Source organism: Chroicocephalus ridibundus, unplaced genomic scaffold (genome assembly GCF_963924245.1).
Source record: "Chroicocephalus ridibundus unplaced genomic scaffold, bChrRid1.1 SCAFFOLD_92, whole genome shotgun sequence".
Classification (NCBI taxonomy): Eukaryota; Metazoa; Chordata; class Aves; order Charadriiformes; family Laridae; genus Chroicocephalus; species Chroicocephalus ridibundus.
Window position 1 is genome coordinate 797223 of NW_026961708.1, and position 15470 is coordinate 812692.

General features: G+C 63.5%; 1 protein-coding gene across 2 annotated transcripts; it reads left to right on the plus strand.

Annotated features, from left to right (window-relative positions):
- The first annotated feature begins 2546 nt into the window (after positions 1–2546).
- Positions 2547–15206, plus strand: MAP2K7 (mitogen-activated protein kinase kinase 7). 2 transcript variants are annotated; one of them, XM_063322153.1, is made up of 12 exons: positions 2547–2736; positions 4595–4642; positions 5940–6081; positions 7858–7924; positions 8051–8164; positions 8306–8425; positions 8989–9096; positions 9949–10128; positions 10802–10882; positions 11745–11887; positions 11984–12029; positions 13123–15206. In XM_063322153.1, the coding sequence occupies exons 1-12, from the start codon at positions 2613–2615 to the stop codon at positions 13258–13260; spliced, it is 1311 nt and encodes a 436-aa protein (XP_063178223.1). In that variant the 5' UTR covers positions 2547–2612; the 3' UTR covers positions 13261–15206. The 2 variants fall into 2 exon arrangements, with proteins under 2 accessions (XP_063178223.1, XP_063178224.1); XM_063322154.1 differs by lacking the exon at positions 4595–4642.
- Positions 15207–15470: the final 264 nt, after the last annotated feature.

The following is a 15470-nucleotide window of genomic DNA, read 5'->3' on the forward strand; positions in this document are numbered from 1 at the left end:
GGTAGGACTAATGGAGATGTAGATTTCTACTTCCCAAGTCTTTAGGCAGACTAAGACTCGTTTTATGAAAGCTACACAGGCACCCCAACGATTAGAGAATGGAGCTCCACCAGATGTGCTTCCCAGGAATGGGATGGCAGCGAGGAAGAAAGGGGTGGCTTGGCAACCACCCTGGGATTTGGGAAACTTAAAGAGTGCTCTCCTCTTCCCCCACCTCTGCTTTCCTCAGGGAGATGTTTTCTTAAATAAGAAAACTCTACCAGCTAGGTGTGAGTTCACAGTAGCGTGAGGTAACTCACGTCGAACTGCAGCCAGTGTAGTGGCACTAATTAAAATCTGGAGCTTCCATTGGAGCCCAAGGCATTTCCTCCACTCAGCCTATCTGCACCCCACAGCTGACCCTGACTGCTGTGGGAAACAAGCGTCCTGGCCCTCCCGGCAGGATGGGGAAAAGCTTCAACTTGTCCCTCATCCGGCACCACGCACCCTGATGAAGATCTGGCTCTTCCTGCTACAAAGATGCGGGCATCCAAAAGCCGCAGGCTGTTAGGAGGTGCCCGCCAAAAGCGGTTCCCCTAGGGGGTGAGAACAAACCTGGGTTTTGTCCCCCCCCCCGGCGCCTTTGCCGCGGGCGCCAGTCCCAGCCGTTTGGGATTTTGGTCCGCCGGCGCAGCTTTGGTGCCCATCCACAGGTCCGCCAAGGCTAGGAAAGCCCAGCGCCCCGCAGCTGGCGCGGCAGCGGAAGCATTTCCCCCAGGGGGTGAGAACAAGCCCGAGTTGTCCCCCCTGGTGCCATCGCCGGGAGTGCCACCCACGGGCATTCAGCGTTTTTGGGTCAGCGCGGCGGCGTGGGGCGGGTTAAAGGCCAGGGACAGCAGGAAAGCCCGGCACCCCACAGCTGTTAGGGCGAGGGAAGCGGTTCCCCAAAGGGTGAGAACAAGGCCAGGTTGTCCCTCCAGGCGCCTCAGCCGTGGGATCAAGCCCCGGCTGTTTGGGATTTCGGCCGTGGGATCAAGCCCCGGCTGTTTGGGATTTCGGCAGCTGAGGCTGTGGCCGGTGGAGAGAAAACCGTGGCTCGACCTTGCGCTCTCTGGGAGCTGCTTTCCTCGCCCACAAGCCCCCTGGGCCACCTCCTCCACTCACCGCAGCCCCGGCTGCCAAGATCGCAAACATTTGGGGGTTCTTCGTGGCCCTTTGGGAGATATGGGCCCTTTAGGGGGGGGATCTGGTGGCCTTTTGGGGGGTCTGGGGGCTATTTAGGGCAGTCGGGAGCACCGGGTGCTTGGGTGACCTTTGGGTGTGGGGGCACTTGGGGTGCACGTGGGGGCCCTTTTGGGGGGGTCTGGGTCCATGTAGGGGTGCTGGGGGCCCTTTGGGGAGGATCTGGGTGCTCTTTGGGGGGTTGAGTGCTCTTGGGGAGGGGTTTGGGTGCTTTGGGGGGGGGGGCCCTTGGGGATGTTAGGTGTCCTTGTGGGAGGTCCTGGGTGCTCTTTTGAGGGGTGGGGGCCCTTTGGGGGCATCTGGGGGCTTTTAGGGGGGAGGTCTCGGTGCTCCTTAGGGGAATGGGGGCCCTTTGGGGGGGTCTGGGGGCTCTTTAGGGGGGTAGGGGCCCTTGGTGGGGGGTCTGGGGGCCCTTTGGAGGAGGTGTGGCATCCCTTTTGGGGGGGTCTTGCTGCTTTTTAGGGAGGGTGGGGGCCCTTTGGGGTGGGGGTGGGGCTTGTTGGGGTTCTGGGTGTTCTTTTGGGGGTGTGGGTCCTTTGGGGGGGTCTGAATGATCTTGGGGGGGAGCCCTTTGGGCGGGATCTGACTGCTTTTTAGGGGGCGTGGGGAGACCTTGGGGGGGATCAGGGTGCACTTTTTTGGGGGTACCCTTTGGGGAGGGTCAGGGTGCTCCTTAGGGGGGGTGGGGGCCCTTCAAGGGGGGAAGGTTCTCTTTGTGGGGGGCTGGGGGTCCTTTGGGGGGAGTTCTGAGTGCTCTTTTGGGGGTGGGGGCCCTTTGGGGGGGAGGGGTCTCTTGGGGGGAGCTGGGGGTCCTTTTTGGGGGGTGGTTCTGGGTGCTCTTTTGGGGGCGGGGGCCCTTTAAGGGCAGTCTTGGTGTTCCTTAGGGGGGTGCGGGCCCTTTCGGGGTAGTCTGGGTGTCCTTTTGGGGGTGACACCCCCCTTTTGGGGGGGTCCTGGCCTCTCCTGACCTCTTAGTGCCTCCCACCCCATAAGGCACCTCGGGGGGGGGGGGGGACGGGACATGGGTGTTGGGGGGGTGTTATGGGGAGGGGGGGGCTGGAGGGGTTACTGGGGGTCCCCAAGGCGGGGGGTGGGGGGGTGGGGGGGTGTCCCTATGTTGGGGAGGGGGTCTGTATACCCCTCCCCAGCCCCCTGTTGGGGCGGGGTCTCTGTGCGCATGCGCGGGCCTCGCCGGGGCCTGGCAAAGCGGGCTCCGCGCATGCGCACTGACCCTCCCGAAGCCGCCGCGGACAGGACGGTGGCCGCCGGCACCCAAAACATCCCCCGGTTGCGCGGGAGGCTGCGCTTCGCCGGCCGCCGCGCGTGCGCAGAGGCCTGTTTGTGCATTCTGGCTGCGCGGCGGCGGCGGCGGCGGCTGCAGCGGGGGGAAGATGGCGGCGTCCTCGCTGGAGCAGAAGCTCTCCCGTTTGGAGGCCAAGCTCAAGCAGGAGAACCGAGAAGCCCGCCGCCGGATCGACCTCAACCTCGACATTAGTCCCGCCCGGGCCCGGCCTAGTAAGGCACCGCCGAGGGAAAGGGGGAAAGCCGGGGGTGGGGGGGGAACACACACACACACAGAGGGAGCCGGGCCTAGGCCCCGGCGGGGGCGGCTGAGGTGATTTTGGGGGGGGGAGGCGTGGGTTAGGGGCGCCCCTCGTGGTTGCGGCCTTGTTAAAGGGGCTGTGGGGTGATTTAGGTGGTGGGGGGGCTGTTGAGGTGGTGCTGTGGGGAGGTGGGGGGCCGTGAGGGCTGTGCTGGGCCGAGGCGGGGGGGCGGACGCTGAGGGCGCTATAGGGGTGTTGGAGGGGGGGTCTTACGCTGGTTTAGGGGAGTTCGGGGAGCCCTTGGGCTTTTTGAGGTGTGTTGGGGGGGCTCTTGGGCTTTTTGAGACGTGTTGGGGGGGCTCTTGGGCTTTTTGAGACGTGTTAGGGGGGCTCTTGGGCTTTTTGAGGCGCGTTGGGGGGGCTCTTGGGCGGTTTTAGGGAAGTTGGGGGTCGGTTGAGGCCGTTTGAGGGGTGTTGAGGGGGCTTTGGGGCCAGTTTAGGGGTGTTGTGGGGCGGTTGAGGCCGTTTTAGAAGTGTTGGGTGGCTCTTGGGCCAGTTTCAGGGTGTTGAGAGGGCAGTTGAGGCTCTTTTAGGGGCGTTGGGGGGAGGTCGTGACTTTTTGAGGGGTGTTGGGGTGGCTTTTGGGCCGGTTTAGGGGTGCCGCGATGCGGTTGAGGCCATTTGAGGGGTGTTGGAGCAGCTTTTGGGCCGTTTGAGGGGAGATGGGGGGCTCTTGGGCCACTGTAGTGGTGTTGGGGGGGCTCTTGGGCTGTTTTAGAGGTGTTGGGGGGCTCTTGGGACGTTTGCGGGGTGATGGGGGGGCTCTTGGCCTGTTTTAGGGATGTTGAGGGGCTCTTGGGCCGTTTTAGTGGTGTTGGGGGGCGGTTGAGGCGATTTTAGGGTTGTTGTGGAGGCTTTGGGGCCATTTGAGGGGTGGGGGGGAACAACTCTTGGGTCAGTTTCAGGGTGTTGGGGGCGCATTTGAGGCTGGTTTAGGGGTATCAAGGGGCTTATGAGGTAGTTGAGGCTGGTTTTGGAGTGTTGGGGGGCATAGAGGGCTCCTGGGGGGGTTGTTTGGAGACTGTAGCGATACTGGGGGCCGTTTAGGCCCTATTGGGTAAAATGGGGGTTTGGGGGGGCAAGGGGGGTAATTGAGGGCAGCTGAGGTGGGTTTGGGGGCAGTTGGGGCTTTACTGGGTGAAATGCAGGGGGGCACAAGAGCTTTACAGGGTTAAAGGGGAGGGCACAAGGGCTTTACTGGATGAAATGGGGGGGGCACAAAGACTTTACTGGTCCGTGGGGCTGTACTGAGCACTGCTGGAGGCAGCGCAGGAATTTCGGGGTTATTTGGGGGGGTGTCATTGCAATTAGCACCCTGAGGAGCCTCTGTGGGGGGGAGACCAACTTCCTCCCCTCCCCCCCCCCAGGTAGGACCTGTACTGGGGGCGGGGGACACCACAGCTGCCAGGCGACAATTTTCCAGAATTTCCCTACAATTTCATGCAATTAAAAAAAAAAAAAAAAAAAAAAAGCATTTTCCAGGCTGAGGGGGGTCCAGAGCCGCCAGGCAGCCCCCCACCCCCCTTTTACCCCCCCTCACCCCCTTTTCCTCTCCCCCCCCGAAATTTAAGTTCATTCTGGTTCTTTCCCCCACCCCACACCCTGCCCCGGGCGCCTCAAGTTTGTTCCTGTTGTGATTTATGGTGTTTTTCTTTCTTTTTATTATTTTCTTTTCCCTTTTTCTCCCCGTTTTTTTTATTTTCTCCCCCCCCAACCCCCCTCCACCCCCCACTCCCCCATTTCCCCCCCCCACCCCCCAAAAAATCCAGTTATCGTCATCACCCTAAGCCCCGCTCCCGCTCCGTCCCAGCGAGCAGGTACCACCACATCTCGCCGCCGCTTGGGTTTCTCCTGCATTCCCCCCCTTCCACATTTCTAACGCTGTCGTCCCCCCCCCGCCACCTCGCTCTCCCCTTCCTTGGGGACATCCCCATATGTGTCGTCCCCCTCCAAGCGCCCACCCAAAGCAGGTCGCCTCCTCTCCCCCCCCAGCACATCTTAAACCCGCCCGTGCCTCAGTTTCCCCACTCAGTGGAGCAGCTTTTTCCCTGTCAGCTTCTCCCTGCGTGTCCCTTCCCCCACCCCCCCAAATGTCCCTGTGTGTGTCCCTGAATGTCCCCGTGTCCCGTTGTGTCCCGTTGTCCGCCCCCCGCGTGGCTGTCCTGCCTGTCGCATGGAGTGTGGCCCCGGCCCCCCGCGGGGTGCATGGCGCATGCGGCACGGCATGGGGGGGTGTGGGGCGGGATCGAGGTGGGGGGGGGAAATGGGGTGAATTGGGGCTGAAATGGGTCCAGGAATGGGGCAAATGGGGCTGAGATGGGAGGGGGGCGAAATGGGACAGGAACAGGCAAAATGAGGGGGTCCCAAAATGGGGCAGGAAGGGGCAAAGTGGGTCAGGAAGGAACAAAATGGGGGGGTGGTCGTGTCCCAACATGGGAAAGGAAGGGGCAAAAAGAGGGGGGGGGGGGCAGCCAAAATGGGTTAAGAAGAGGCAAAGTGGGGCAGGAACAGGCGGAATGGGGATGTCCCAGAAATGGGGCAAGAATGGGCAAAATGGGGCAGAAAGAGCCAACTGGGGCTGGGAGACGGGCTGGGGGGGGGGGCGGGTGTGCAGGCTTGGCCCCCCCACCCTGGGGTGCTGGGGGTGGGTTGGGGGAGGGGGGCATGCCGGGGTGCTTCACCGCCCCCGGGAGGGGGTTGGGGGGCTGATGGGGGTCTCTCTGCCCACCCACCCCCCCACTTGGGGGGCTGATGGGGGTGTCTCTCCCTCCCCCTGAAGCTGGGGGGGTGACAGGGTCTATCTGTGTCCCCCTCACCAACTTGGGGGGCTAATGGGGGTCTCTCTGACTCCCCCACATTTGGGGGGGTCTTTCTGTGTCCATCCCACCCACCTGGGGAGCTGACAGGGTCTCTCTGCCTCTCCATTTGTGGGGGCTCACAGGGTCTCTCTGCCCCCCGCTCCTTGGAGGGCTGATGGGATCTCTCCCCTACAAACACTTAGGGGGCTGATGGGGTCTCTCTGTCTCCCCACAGTTGGGGGGGCTGATGGGGGTCTCTCTGCCCCCTCCCCACCCCCACTTTGGGGGCTGACAGGGTCTCTCTGTCCCCCCCCAGCTCTGCAGCTGCCCCTGGTGAGCGACGGGGGGGGCCGGGCTGTGCCCCCTGAGGGCCCCCAGCACCCACCCCCCCCCTCCCGCCCCCGCCACATGCTGGGGCTGCCCCCGCCGCCCTTCCTGGTGCCCCGCAGCGTCGAGAGGTGAGCCCCCCCCGGGACCACGCCCCCTGAGGCCCCGCCCACCCCAGGACCACACCCCAGCGGGCCCCCTTCATTGGCTGGGCGGGAAGAGCCCCTGTCCCCGTAGGCTGGCTGGCTGGGGAACACCCTTGGCGGGTGGGGGGAGGCACGGGGGACGTAGGGGCTGGTGCGCTGTGATTGGCTGAATGGGGGGGGGAGCTTGAATGCTGATTGGTCGGAGGTCCAGGGTGATTACGAGTGCTGATTGGCCAGAGGTCCAAGGGAATAGAGTGTGCTGATTGGCCAGGCAGAAGATTTGCTGTATGCTGATTGGCCAGATGTAGAAGAACCTGCAGGTGCTGATTGGCCAGAGGTCGGCAGGATCCCGTGTGCTGATTGGCTGGAGATCCAGGGGGATCGCATGTGCTGATTGGCCAGAGGTCCAAGGGGATTGAGTGTGGTGATTGGCTGGAGGTCCAGGGGGATCAAGTGCATTGATTGGCAGGAGCTCCAGGGAATTGTGAGTGCTGATTGGCCAGAGGTTGGGCGTATTGCGAGTGCTGATTGGCTAGAGATCCAAGGGATCCCGTGTACTGATTGGTTGGAGGTCCAGGGGGATCATAACTGCTGATTGGCTGGAGGTCCAGGGGATCCCATGCACTGATTGGTCAGATGTCTGCTCCTGGACATCCCACAGGATCACATGCCCCGATTGGTCAGTGGCCCAGGGGATCACGTGTGCTGATTGGCTAGAGGTTGAGGGGGTTCATGTGCTGATTGGCCAAGCAGGAGATGTAGATGTGCTGATTGGCCAGATGTACAGGAGCCCACAGATGCTGATTGGGCAGAGGTCCAGGGGGAAATTGTGTCTGCTGATGGGCCAAAGATCCAAGGGATGCTGTATGCTGATTGGGCAGGGATGCAGGGAGGGATTATGTGCCCTGATTGGCCAGGCAGGAGGTTTGTTACATGCTGATTGGCCAGAGGTACCGCAGCTGCTGATTGGCCAGAAGTGCAGGGAGGGATCATGTGTGCTGACTGGCCGAGCAGGAGATTGGGTCTATGCTGATTGGCCAGGTGTACAGGAGCCCACTAGTGCTGATTGGTTAGCTGTGCAGGGGACTCCTGTCTGCTCATTGGCCAGTGGGAGATTCCCGTGTGCTGATTGGCCAGGGGCCTGGGAGCACAGAGCTGCTGATTGGCCAAATGTGCCAACGCCCCTGCATGCTGATTGGCCAGTGGTCTGGAGGATCGTGTGTGCTGATTGGCTGGGCAAATAGAAGGCTGTGGATGCTGATTGGTCAGGCGGCTGGGAGAGTTGTGTGCTGATTGGTTGGCTGTGCAGGAGTCCTTGGGTGCTGATTGGCCAGCCAGAGAGGAGGTTCCTTTGTGCTGATTGGCCAGGTGGCACCCCCAGTGATGATTGGCCAGGTGGGCACCTGCCCTGCATTTTCCCTGTGTGCTGATTGGCCAGGCACCCCCCGAGCATTCTGATTGGTCAGTTGTGTGGGTGTGTGTCCTGTGTGCTGATTGGCCAGGTCTCCCACCCCCCACCCCCCCCCCCCAGTGCCCCCGTTTGATTGGCCAGGTGCCCCCCTGTGCCCCATGCTGGTTGGCCGGGCCCTCCCTGTGTCCCATGCTGATTGGTCAGACCCTCCTGTGTCCCCTGCTAGTTGTCCAGGCTCCCCCTGTGCCCCGTGCTGATTGGCCAGGCCCTCCCCCTGCCCCGTGCTGATTGGCCAGGCTCTCCCTGTTTCCCCTCCTGATTGGCCAGCCCCGCCCCCCTTTTCTCCCCAGCATCGAGATCGACCAGAAGCTCCAGGAGATCATGAAGCAGACGGGCTACCTCACCGTGGGGGGGCAGGTGAGCCCAGGGAGGGACGTATTGGGGCAGGGGGGGGGGGGGGGGCACAGGGGACAGGAGGGACCCTGACACCCCCCCTCCAATTTGTGTGTCATGTCCCCCCCTTCCTCCCCCCCCGCCCGCCAGCGCTACCAGGCGGAGATCAACGACCTGGAGAACCTGGGGGAGATCGGCAGCGGCACCTGCGGGCAGGTCTGGAAGATGCGCTTCCGCAAGACAGGCCACGTCATCGCCGTCAAGGTTGGGGACACCCCTTTTCCCCCCGCCCCCCTCACCGGGGGGGTCCCCACACCCTATGGTGGGGCCAGGATCCTACCCTGACACCCACACACACACACACACCCCCCGCCGTTTTTGTTTTGTGTCCCCCCTCCCCCATAGCAAATGCGGCGCTCAGGGAACCGGGAGGAGAACAAGCGGATCCTGATGGACCTGGACGTGGTGCTCAAGAGCCACGACTGCCCCTACATCGTCCAGTGCTTCGGCACCTTCATCACCAACGTGAGCGCCCCCCGCCATGGGTGGAGATGGCTGTGAGGCCCCCCCCCCCCCCCACAGGGGCTGGATCCGGCTATGGGGCCCCCCCAGGGGTCTGGATACGGCCATAGTGGGGCTTCCTGGCGTCTAGATGTGGCCATGGTCGTGTGTGTGTGTGTCCCAGGTCTGCATATGGCCATGGGACCCCTCAAATGATCTGGATTGAGCCGTGGGGGGGTCTCCTGGGGTCCGGATATGGCCATGGGGGTCCCCCTTCCTGGGTCTGGATACAGCCATGGGGTCCCCCACCCCGGGGGCTGGATACGGATGTGGGGTCACCTCCTGGGGTCTGGATATGGCCATGGCGACCCTCCTCCCCTGGTTTCCAGATATGGCCGTGGGGCTCCCCCCGCCAGGGTCTGGATATGGCCACAGGGCCCCCCATGTCTAGATCCCGCCATTGTCCCCTCCATCCCCTGTCCCTCTGTGCTGTCCCCATTGCCCCAGCCATGGCGGGAGGTGTCCCCAGTGTCCCCAGGATCCATGTGTGCCCTCCCCCACCACCAACCCTTCCTCTTCCTCCCCAGACCGACGTCTTCATCGCCATGGAGCTGATGGGCACCTGCGCTGAGAAGCTGAAGAAGCGCATCCAGGGCCCCATCCCCGAGCGCATCCTGGGCAAGATGACAGTGGCGGTGAGGGGACACTCAGGGACACCAGGAGGGGAGGGCCACCACCGCTGACACCCCTCCCTACAGATCGTGGAGGCCCTTTTCTACCTCCTGCCCCGTGTCCCTCTCCCCATGCCTGTGCCCCTTTGTCCCTGTCCCCGTGTGTGTCCCTGCTGCCATGTCCTCATGCCCACATCCTTGTGTCCCAGATCCCCCTGCCTGTCTCCCTATGCCCATGCGTGTCCCCGTGTCCCTGTCTGCATGTCTGTGTCCCCATGCTTGTCTGTGTCCCCGTCGCTGTGCCCACATGTGTCCTGCTGGCCATGTCCTTGTGTCCCTGTCTCCACATCCGTGTCCCCCTGCCTGTCTCCCTGTCCCCGTGCATTTGTCTGTGTCCCTGTCCCCACGTCTGTGTCCGCATCCCTGTGCCCTCCCATGTCCTGATGCCCATGTCCTTGTGTCCCTGGTCCCATGTCCACGTCCCCCTGCCTGTGCCCTGTGTGCCTATGTGTGTCCCCATCCCCATGTCCTGGTGCCCCTGTCCCCATACATGTCCCCACACTCACGTCCTGGTGCCCACATCCATGTTCTAACTCTTGTGTCCATCTTCCCGTGTCCCCACGTCCCTGTCCTTGTGTCCCCATCCCTGTGCCCGTGTCCCCACACCCGTGTCCTGGTGCTTGTGTCCGTGTCACTGTCCTTGTGTCCCCACGCCCCTGTCCCCATACAGGTCCCCACACCCATGTCCTGATGTTCATGTCCATCTCCCCGTGCTCCCAACGTCCCTGTCCCCGTGTCCCTGCCCTGATGCCCACATCCCTGTCCCCCCCCCGCAGTGTCCCCATGTCCCCACACTCACCCCGTCCGTCCCCGCAGATCGTGAAGGCGCTGTTTTACCTGAAGGAGAAGCACGGGGTGATCCACCGTGACGTCAAACCCTCCAACATCCTCCTGGACGAGCGGGGGCAGGTGAAACTCTGCGATTTCGGCATCAGCGGCCGCCTCGTCGACTCCAAAGCCAAGACCCGCAGCGCCGGCTGCGCCGCATACATGGCCGTAAGCACCCATGGGTGTTGGGGGGGGGGGCGGGGGGGAGGATTGTACTGGGGTTGGGGGTGGTGGGGGGCTGCATGTGCTGGAGGTCCCATGGGGCTGTGGGTGCTGCTGGGATCTGGGAGCTGCACCCCAGGGGTGTCTGGGGGTGGGTGGAGGCTCTGGGTCTCCACGATGGTGGGTGTTGGGGGTCCCCCGGGGTTGTGGGTGCCACACCCCAGAGGTGGGGGCTGTGTGCCCCGCTGGGTTCTGGGTGCTGCACCCCAGAGGTGGGGGCTGTGGGTCTCCACAGTTGTGGGTGTTGGGGGTCACCCGGGGTTGTGGGGGCTGTGCGCGCTGCTGGGTTTGGATGCTGCACCCCAGAGGTGGGGGCTGGGTGTCCCCCAGGGACCTAGGGTCTCCAGGATTGTGGGTTCTCTACCTCAGAGATGGGTGCTGGGGGTCCCCTGGGGCTGGGATCCCCGAGGACCATGGGTGCTGGGGGTCCTTCTGGGCTGTGGGTGCTACACCCCAGAGGTGGGTGCTGGGGGTCCCCCAGGGCTGTGGGTCCCCCAGGACTGTGAGTGCTGCACCCCAGAGGTAGGTGCTGGGAGTCCCCCAGCACTGTGGGTCCCGTGGGGCTGGGGGTGCTGGGGGTCCCACCCCGGTGTCCCTCAGCCTCCCACCTCTCCCCCAGCCCGAGCGCATCGACCCCCCCGACCCCACCAAGCCTGACTACGACATCCGCGCCGACGTGTGGAGCCTCGGCATCTCCCTGGTGAGCCCTGTCCCCACCGTGTCCCCAACCCGTCCCCAGGTCCCCACTGCTACTCCAGCCTGTCCCTGGGTCCCTGCCATGTCCCCTGTGCCTCCCCAACTTGTCCCCACTTCCCCACTGTGTCCCCAATGTGTCCCTAACCCATCCCCAGCCTGTCCCTAATGTGCCTCCCCACCACATCTCTGGCTCCCCCAGTTTGTCCCCAGCCCATCCCTGGGTCCCCAGCCTGTCCCCAGCATGTCCCTCCATCCCCACTGTGTCCCCACCATGTCCCTGGCTCCCCAGCATGTCCCCAGTGTGTCCCCAAGCCATCCCAAGGTCCCCAGCACATTCTGGGTACCCAGCATGTCCCCGGCTCCCCACTGTGTCCCCAGTGTGTCCCCAACCTATCCCTGTCTCCAACCCATTCCTGTTCCCACCCCATCCTTGGGTCCCCACCATGTCCCCAACTCATCCCTGTGTCCCCAACATGTCCCTACCACGTCCCCAGGCTCCCCAGCACATCCCTAATGTGTCCCCAGCTTGTCCCCCGCACGTCTCTGGGTCCCCAACATGTCCCCAGTGTGTCCCCAGCACATCCCTGGGTTCCCTCCACATCCTCACTGTGTCCCTAACATGTCCCTAGCTCCCCACTGTGTTCTCAAACTGTCCCCAGTGTGTCCCAGCTGTGTTCCCACCATGTCCCCATGATGCCACCTCATCCCCACAGCCCCCCATCTCCCCACCGCGTCCACCTCTGGTGCTGCCACCATGTCCCCCAAGCCCACCACGTCCCAGCCACATCCCTGGGGGTCTCCCCTGTGGCACAGCCGTGTCCCTGTCTGTGTGTGTGTGTCCCCCGGTGACAGCGGTGTCCCTGCAGGTGGAGCTGGCCACGGGGCAGTTCCCCTACCAGAACTGCAAGACGGATTTCGAGGTGCTGACGAAGGTGCTGCAGGAGGACCCCCCGCTGCTGCCCCCCGCCATGGGCTTCTCCGGGGACTTCCAGGCCTTTGTCAGGGACTGGTGGGTGACAAGGGTGACAAGCCACCCTCTCTGGGGTTGGGGACACATCCCCAGGGTGTCCCCAAGGTGCTGACCCCGCCCTCCCCTCTCCCGCAGCCTCACCAAGGACCACAGGAAGAGACCAAAGTACAACAAGTTACTGGTGAGTCCCCAGGGCCACGTCGTCCCCTGGCTGTCCCTGTCACACGTGTCCCCAACCCATCCCCGAGTCCCCCAACTTGTCCCCAGCATGTCCCCAGCCCATCCCTGCCCCATCCCAGTGTCCACACGTGTCAACTGCCCAGGTGGGTGCGTGCTGCTGTCCCTGGCGGGGGTCCTCGGTCTCCCTGTCCTTGTCCCCAAGCCCCTGTCCCCATCCCTGTCCCCATACACCAGTATCATGTGTCCCTGTCCCCGTGCATGTCTCTACACCAGTGTCATGTGTCTTTATTCCCGTGCCTGTGTCAGTGTCCCCGTCCCCATGCCTGTGTCCTTGTCCCCATCCCTGTGCGCGTGCATGTCCCTACTGCCATGTGCTGCTGCCCATGTCCTTGTGTCCCTGTCCCCATGCTTATGGCCCCCTGTCTGTGCCCCCTTTGTCCCTGTGTTCATGCATGTCCCCATTCCCGTATCCTGGTGCCCATGTCTGTGTCCCCATGTCCCTGTCCCCACACCTGGTGCCCATATCCATGTCCTGATGCTCGTGTCCATCTCACTGTGCCCCCATGTCCCTGTCCTTGTGTCCCCATGCCCCTGTCCCCATCCATGCCCCCACACCCATGTCGTGGTGCCCCCATCCATGTCCTGACGCTCGTGTCCATCTCCCCGTGCCCCCATGTCCCTGTCCTTGTGTCCCCATGCCCCTGTCCCCATCCATGCCCCCACACCCATGTCGTGGTGCCCCCATCCATGTCCTGACGCTCGTGTCCATCTCCCTGTGCCCCCATGTCCCTGTCCTTGTGTCCCCATGCCCCTGTCCCCATCCATGCCCCCACACCCATGTCGTGGTGCCCCCACACCCATGTCGTGGTGCCCCCACACCCATGTCGTGGTGCCCCCATCCATGTCCTGACGCTCGTGTCCATCTCCCCGTGCCCCCATGTCCCTGTCCTTGTGTCCCTACGCCCGTGTCCTGGTGCCCCCATCCATGTCCTGACGCTCGTGTCCATCTCCCCGTGTCCCCACACCCCTGTCCCCATCTGTTTGCCCACGTCCCCGTTCCCATGTCCCCACGCTCACCCCCTCCCTCCCTGCAGGAGCACAACTTCATCAAGCGCTACGAGACGCTGGAGGTGGACGTGGCCACCTGGTTCAAGGACGTCATGGCCAGGACAGAGTCCCCTCGCACCGGCGGTGGCCTCAGCCAGCACCACCTCCCCTTCTTCACCAGGTAGCACCCGCCGCCCGCCCCTGCCCGCGCTGGCCGTGACACCCATGGTGGCCCTGACACCCGGGACACCTGTGGTGGCTGTGACACCTGTGGTGGTCGTGACACCCGGCTGTGACACCTGTGGTGGCCATGACACCTGCGACGGCCACTGTGTGCCCCGGCAGCCATGTGGACACCCACATCCCGGCGTGTCCTGCTGCATCCCCACGTGCCACGGCGTGTCACCGTGCACCTTGGCGTGTCACAGGGTGTCCCAGGGCATCCCGGTGTGTCCCCACGTGTCCCAGGGCAACCCAGTGTGTCCTGGTGTGTCCCAGCACATCCCAGTGTGTCCCAGTACATTCCTGGCACGTCCCCAGTATGTCCCAGCACATCCTGATGTAACCCGTCACCTCCTGTCCTCGTGGATCCCAGTGTGTCTCAACAGATCCCAGTCTGTCCCAGTGTCTCCTGGCGTGTCCCAGTGTGTCCCCTCCTGATGTCCCCACCCCCCTTACAATGCTGGGGCAGGGGGACGCGTGTGCCCCCTCTGTGTGTGTGTGTCCCCCGGGTGGCCCGTGCCTCAGTTTCCCCAGGGCCAGCAGCTCCTCGGCCTCCAAGCTCAGGACTGTCCCCGTCCCCAACCCCAGTGCAGGGTCCCCGAGTGGGGACAGGGATGGGGACAGGACCTGGCTGTGGGGGACAGCACGGGGACACGGCACCAGGATGTGACATGAGGACGTGACACGGGGATGTGACATGGGGACACAGCGCAGGGACATGGCACTCTGGGATGTGACACAGGGATGTGACACGGGGATGTGGCGTGGGGACACGGTGCAGGGACGTGGCACGCTGGGATGTGGCACGGGGCTGTGGCTCGCTGGGATGTGACATGGATGCAGCACAGCGGGATGTGACGTGCAGATGTGGCACGGGGACACGGCACATGGACGTGGCACGGGGACGTGACATGGGGGCACGGCTTGGGGATGTGACACAGGGATGTGACATGGGGACATGGGCACGGAGATGGCATGGAGATGTGGCACATGGAGGTGACGGGATGGAGGACGATGCGTGGGGACACTGCGGGGATGTGGCACAGAGACAGCACAGAGGGACGACGAGATGGCACAGGGATGTGGCACAGAGGTGTGACATTGGCACGTGGCATGGAGGTGGCACGGTGACACAGCGCAGAGATGTGACATGGGCATGTGGCACGGAGATGGCACAGGGATGTGGCACGGGGACACAGCACAGAGAGAGGGGACAACATGGAGACCCGACGTGGGGACATGGCAGAGAGGTGGCATGGATGGCACAGAGGTGGCACCAGGATGTGACATGGGGACACAGTGCGGAGATGGCACCAGGATGTGACGTGGGGACGTGGCACAGAGATGGCACCGGGATGTGACACGGGGACACAGCGCTGAAGGATGAGATGGAGAGGTGGCCTGGGGACACAGCACAGAGATGGCTCGGGGATGTGGCACGAAGGACGACATGCAGCAGTGGCACAGAGATGGCTCGGGGACGTGGCGCAGAGGGACGCCGTCGGGACACACCGTGGGGACACGGCCCAGGGCCATGTTACGGGGATGTGACATGGAGGGACAATGTGGGGACACGGCATGGGGACACAGTCCACAGAAGCCCCCCGGGGTGACGGTGGCCCCAGGGTGACGGTGACACGGGGCCGGCACGAGGCCACGCAGCGACAATCAGGGCTGGGGACAGGGCACGGGGGCCACCGCGGGGCCACCTCAGGTGTGGTCCCCACCTGTGTCCCTCCTCCCCGTGTCCCCCAGGGTGGCAGCAGGTGCAGTTTTAGTGCATTGTGGACGCGGGCGGTGGCTCCCCCTCGTTATCGTCGTTATTATTAATTAATTATTATTATTGTTATTATTATTATTATTATTATATTATTATTATTATTATTATAAATGCGCATGTGGAACCCGAGGGGCTGCGTCAGGCTCTGGGGGGGACAATAGGGACGGGGGGGACATTGGGACACAGTCACAGGAGGACGGGGATAAGGGGACCCGGGGAGGGGATGATGGGGGCCATGGACACTGGGGCCAGGGGGGGACATTGGGGACACAGGGACGGGATGATGGGGGACAGGGACATGAGGGACACTGGGGACGGGGGGGGGACACGGGGATGGGGTGATGGGGGCCATGGACACTGGGGCCCGGGGGGGACATTGGGGACATGGGGATG

Bases quoted from the DNA above. Each gene is read 5' to 3' on its own strand.
- MAP2K7 (XM_063322153.1), top strand. From the start codon at position 2,613: ATGGCGGCGTCCTCGCTGGAGCAGAAGCTCTCCCGTTTGGAGGCCAAG. The intron at 8,165-8,305 runs GTTGGGGACACC...CCTCCCCCATAG, and splicing joins GCCACGTCATCGCCGTCAAG to CAAATGCGGCGCTCAGGGAA. The intron at 8,426-8,988 runs GTGAGCGCCCCC...CTTCCTCCCCAG, and splicing joins TCGGCACCTTCATCACCAAC to ACCGACGTCTTCATCGCCAT.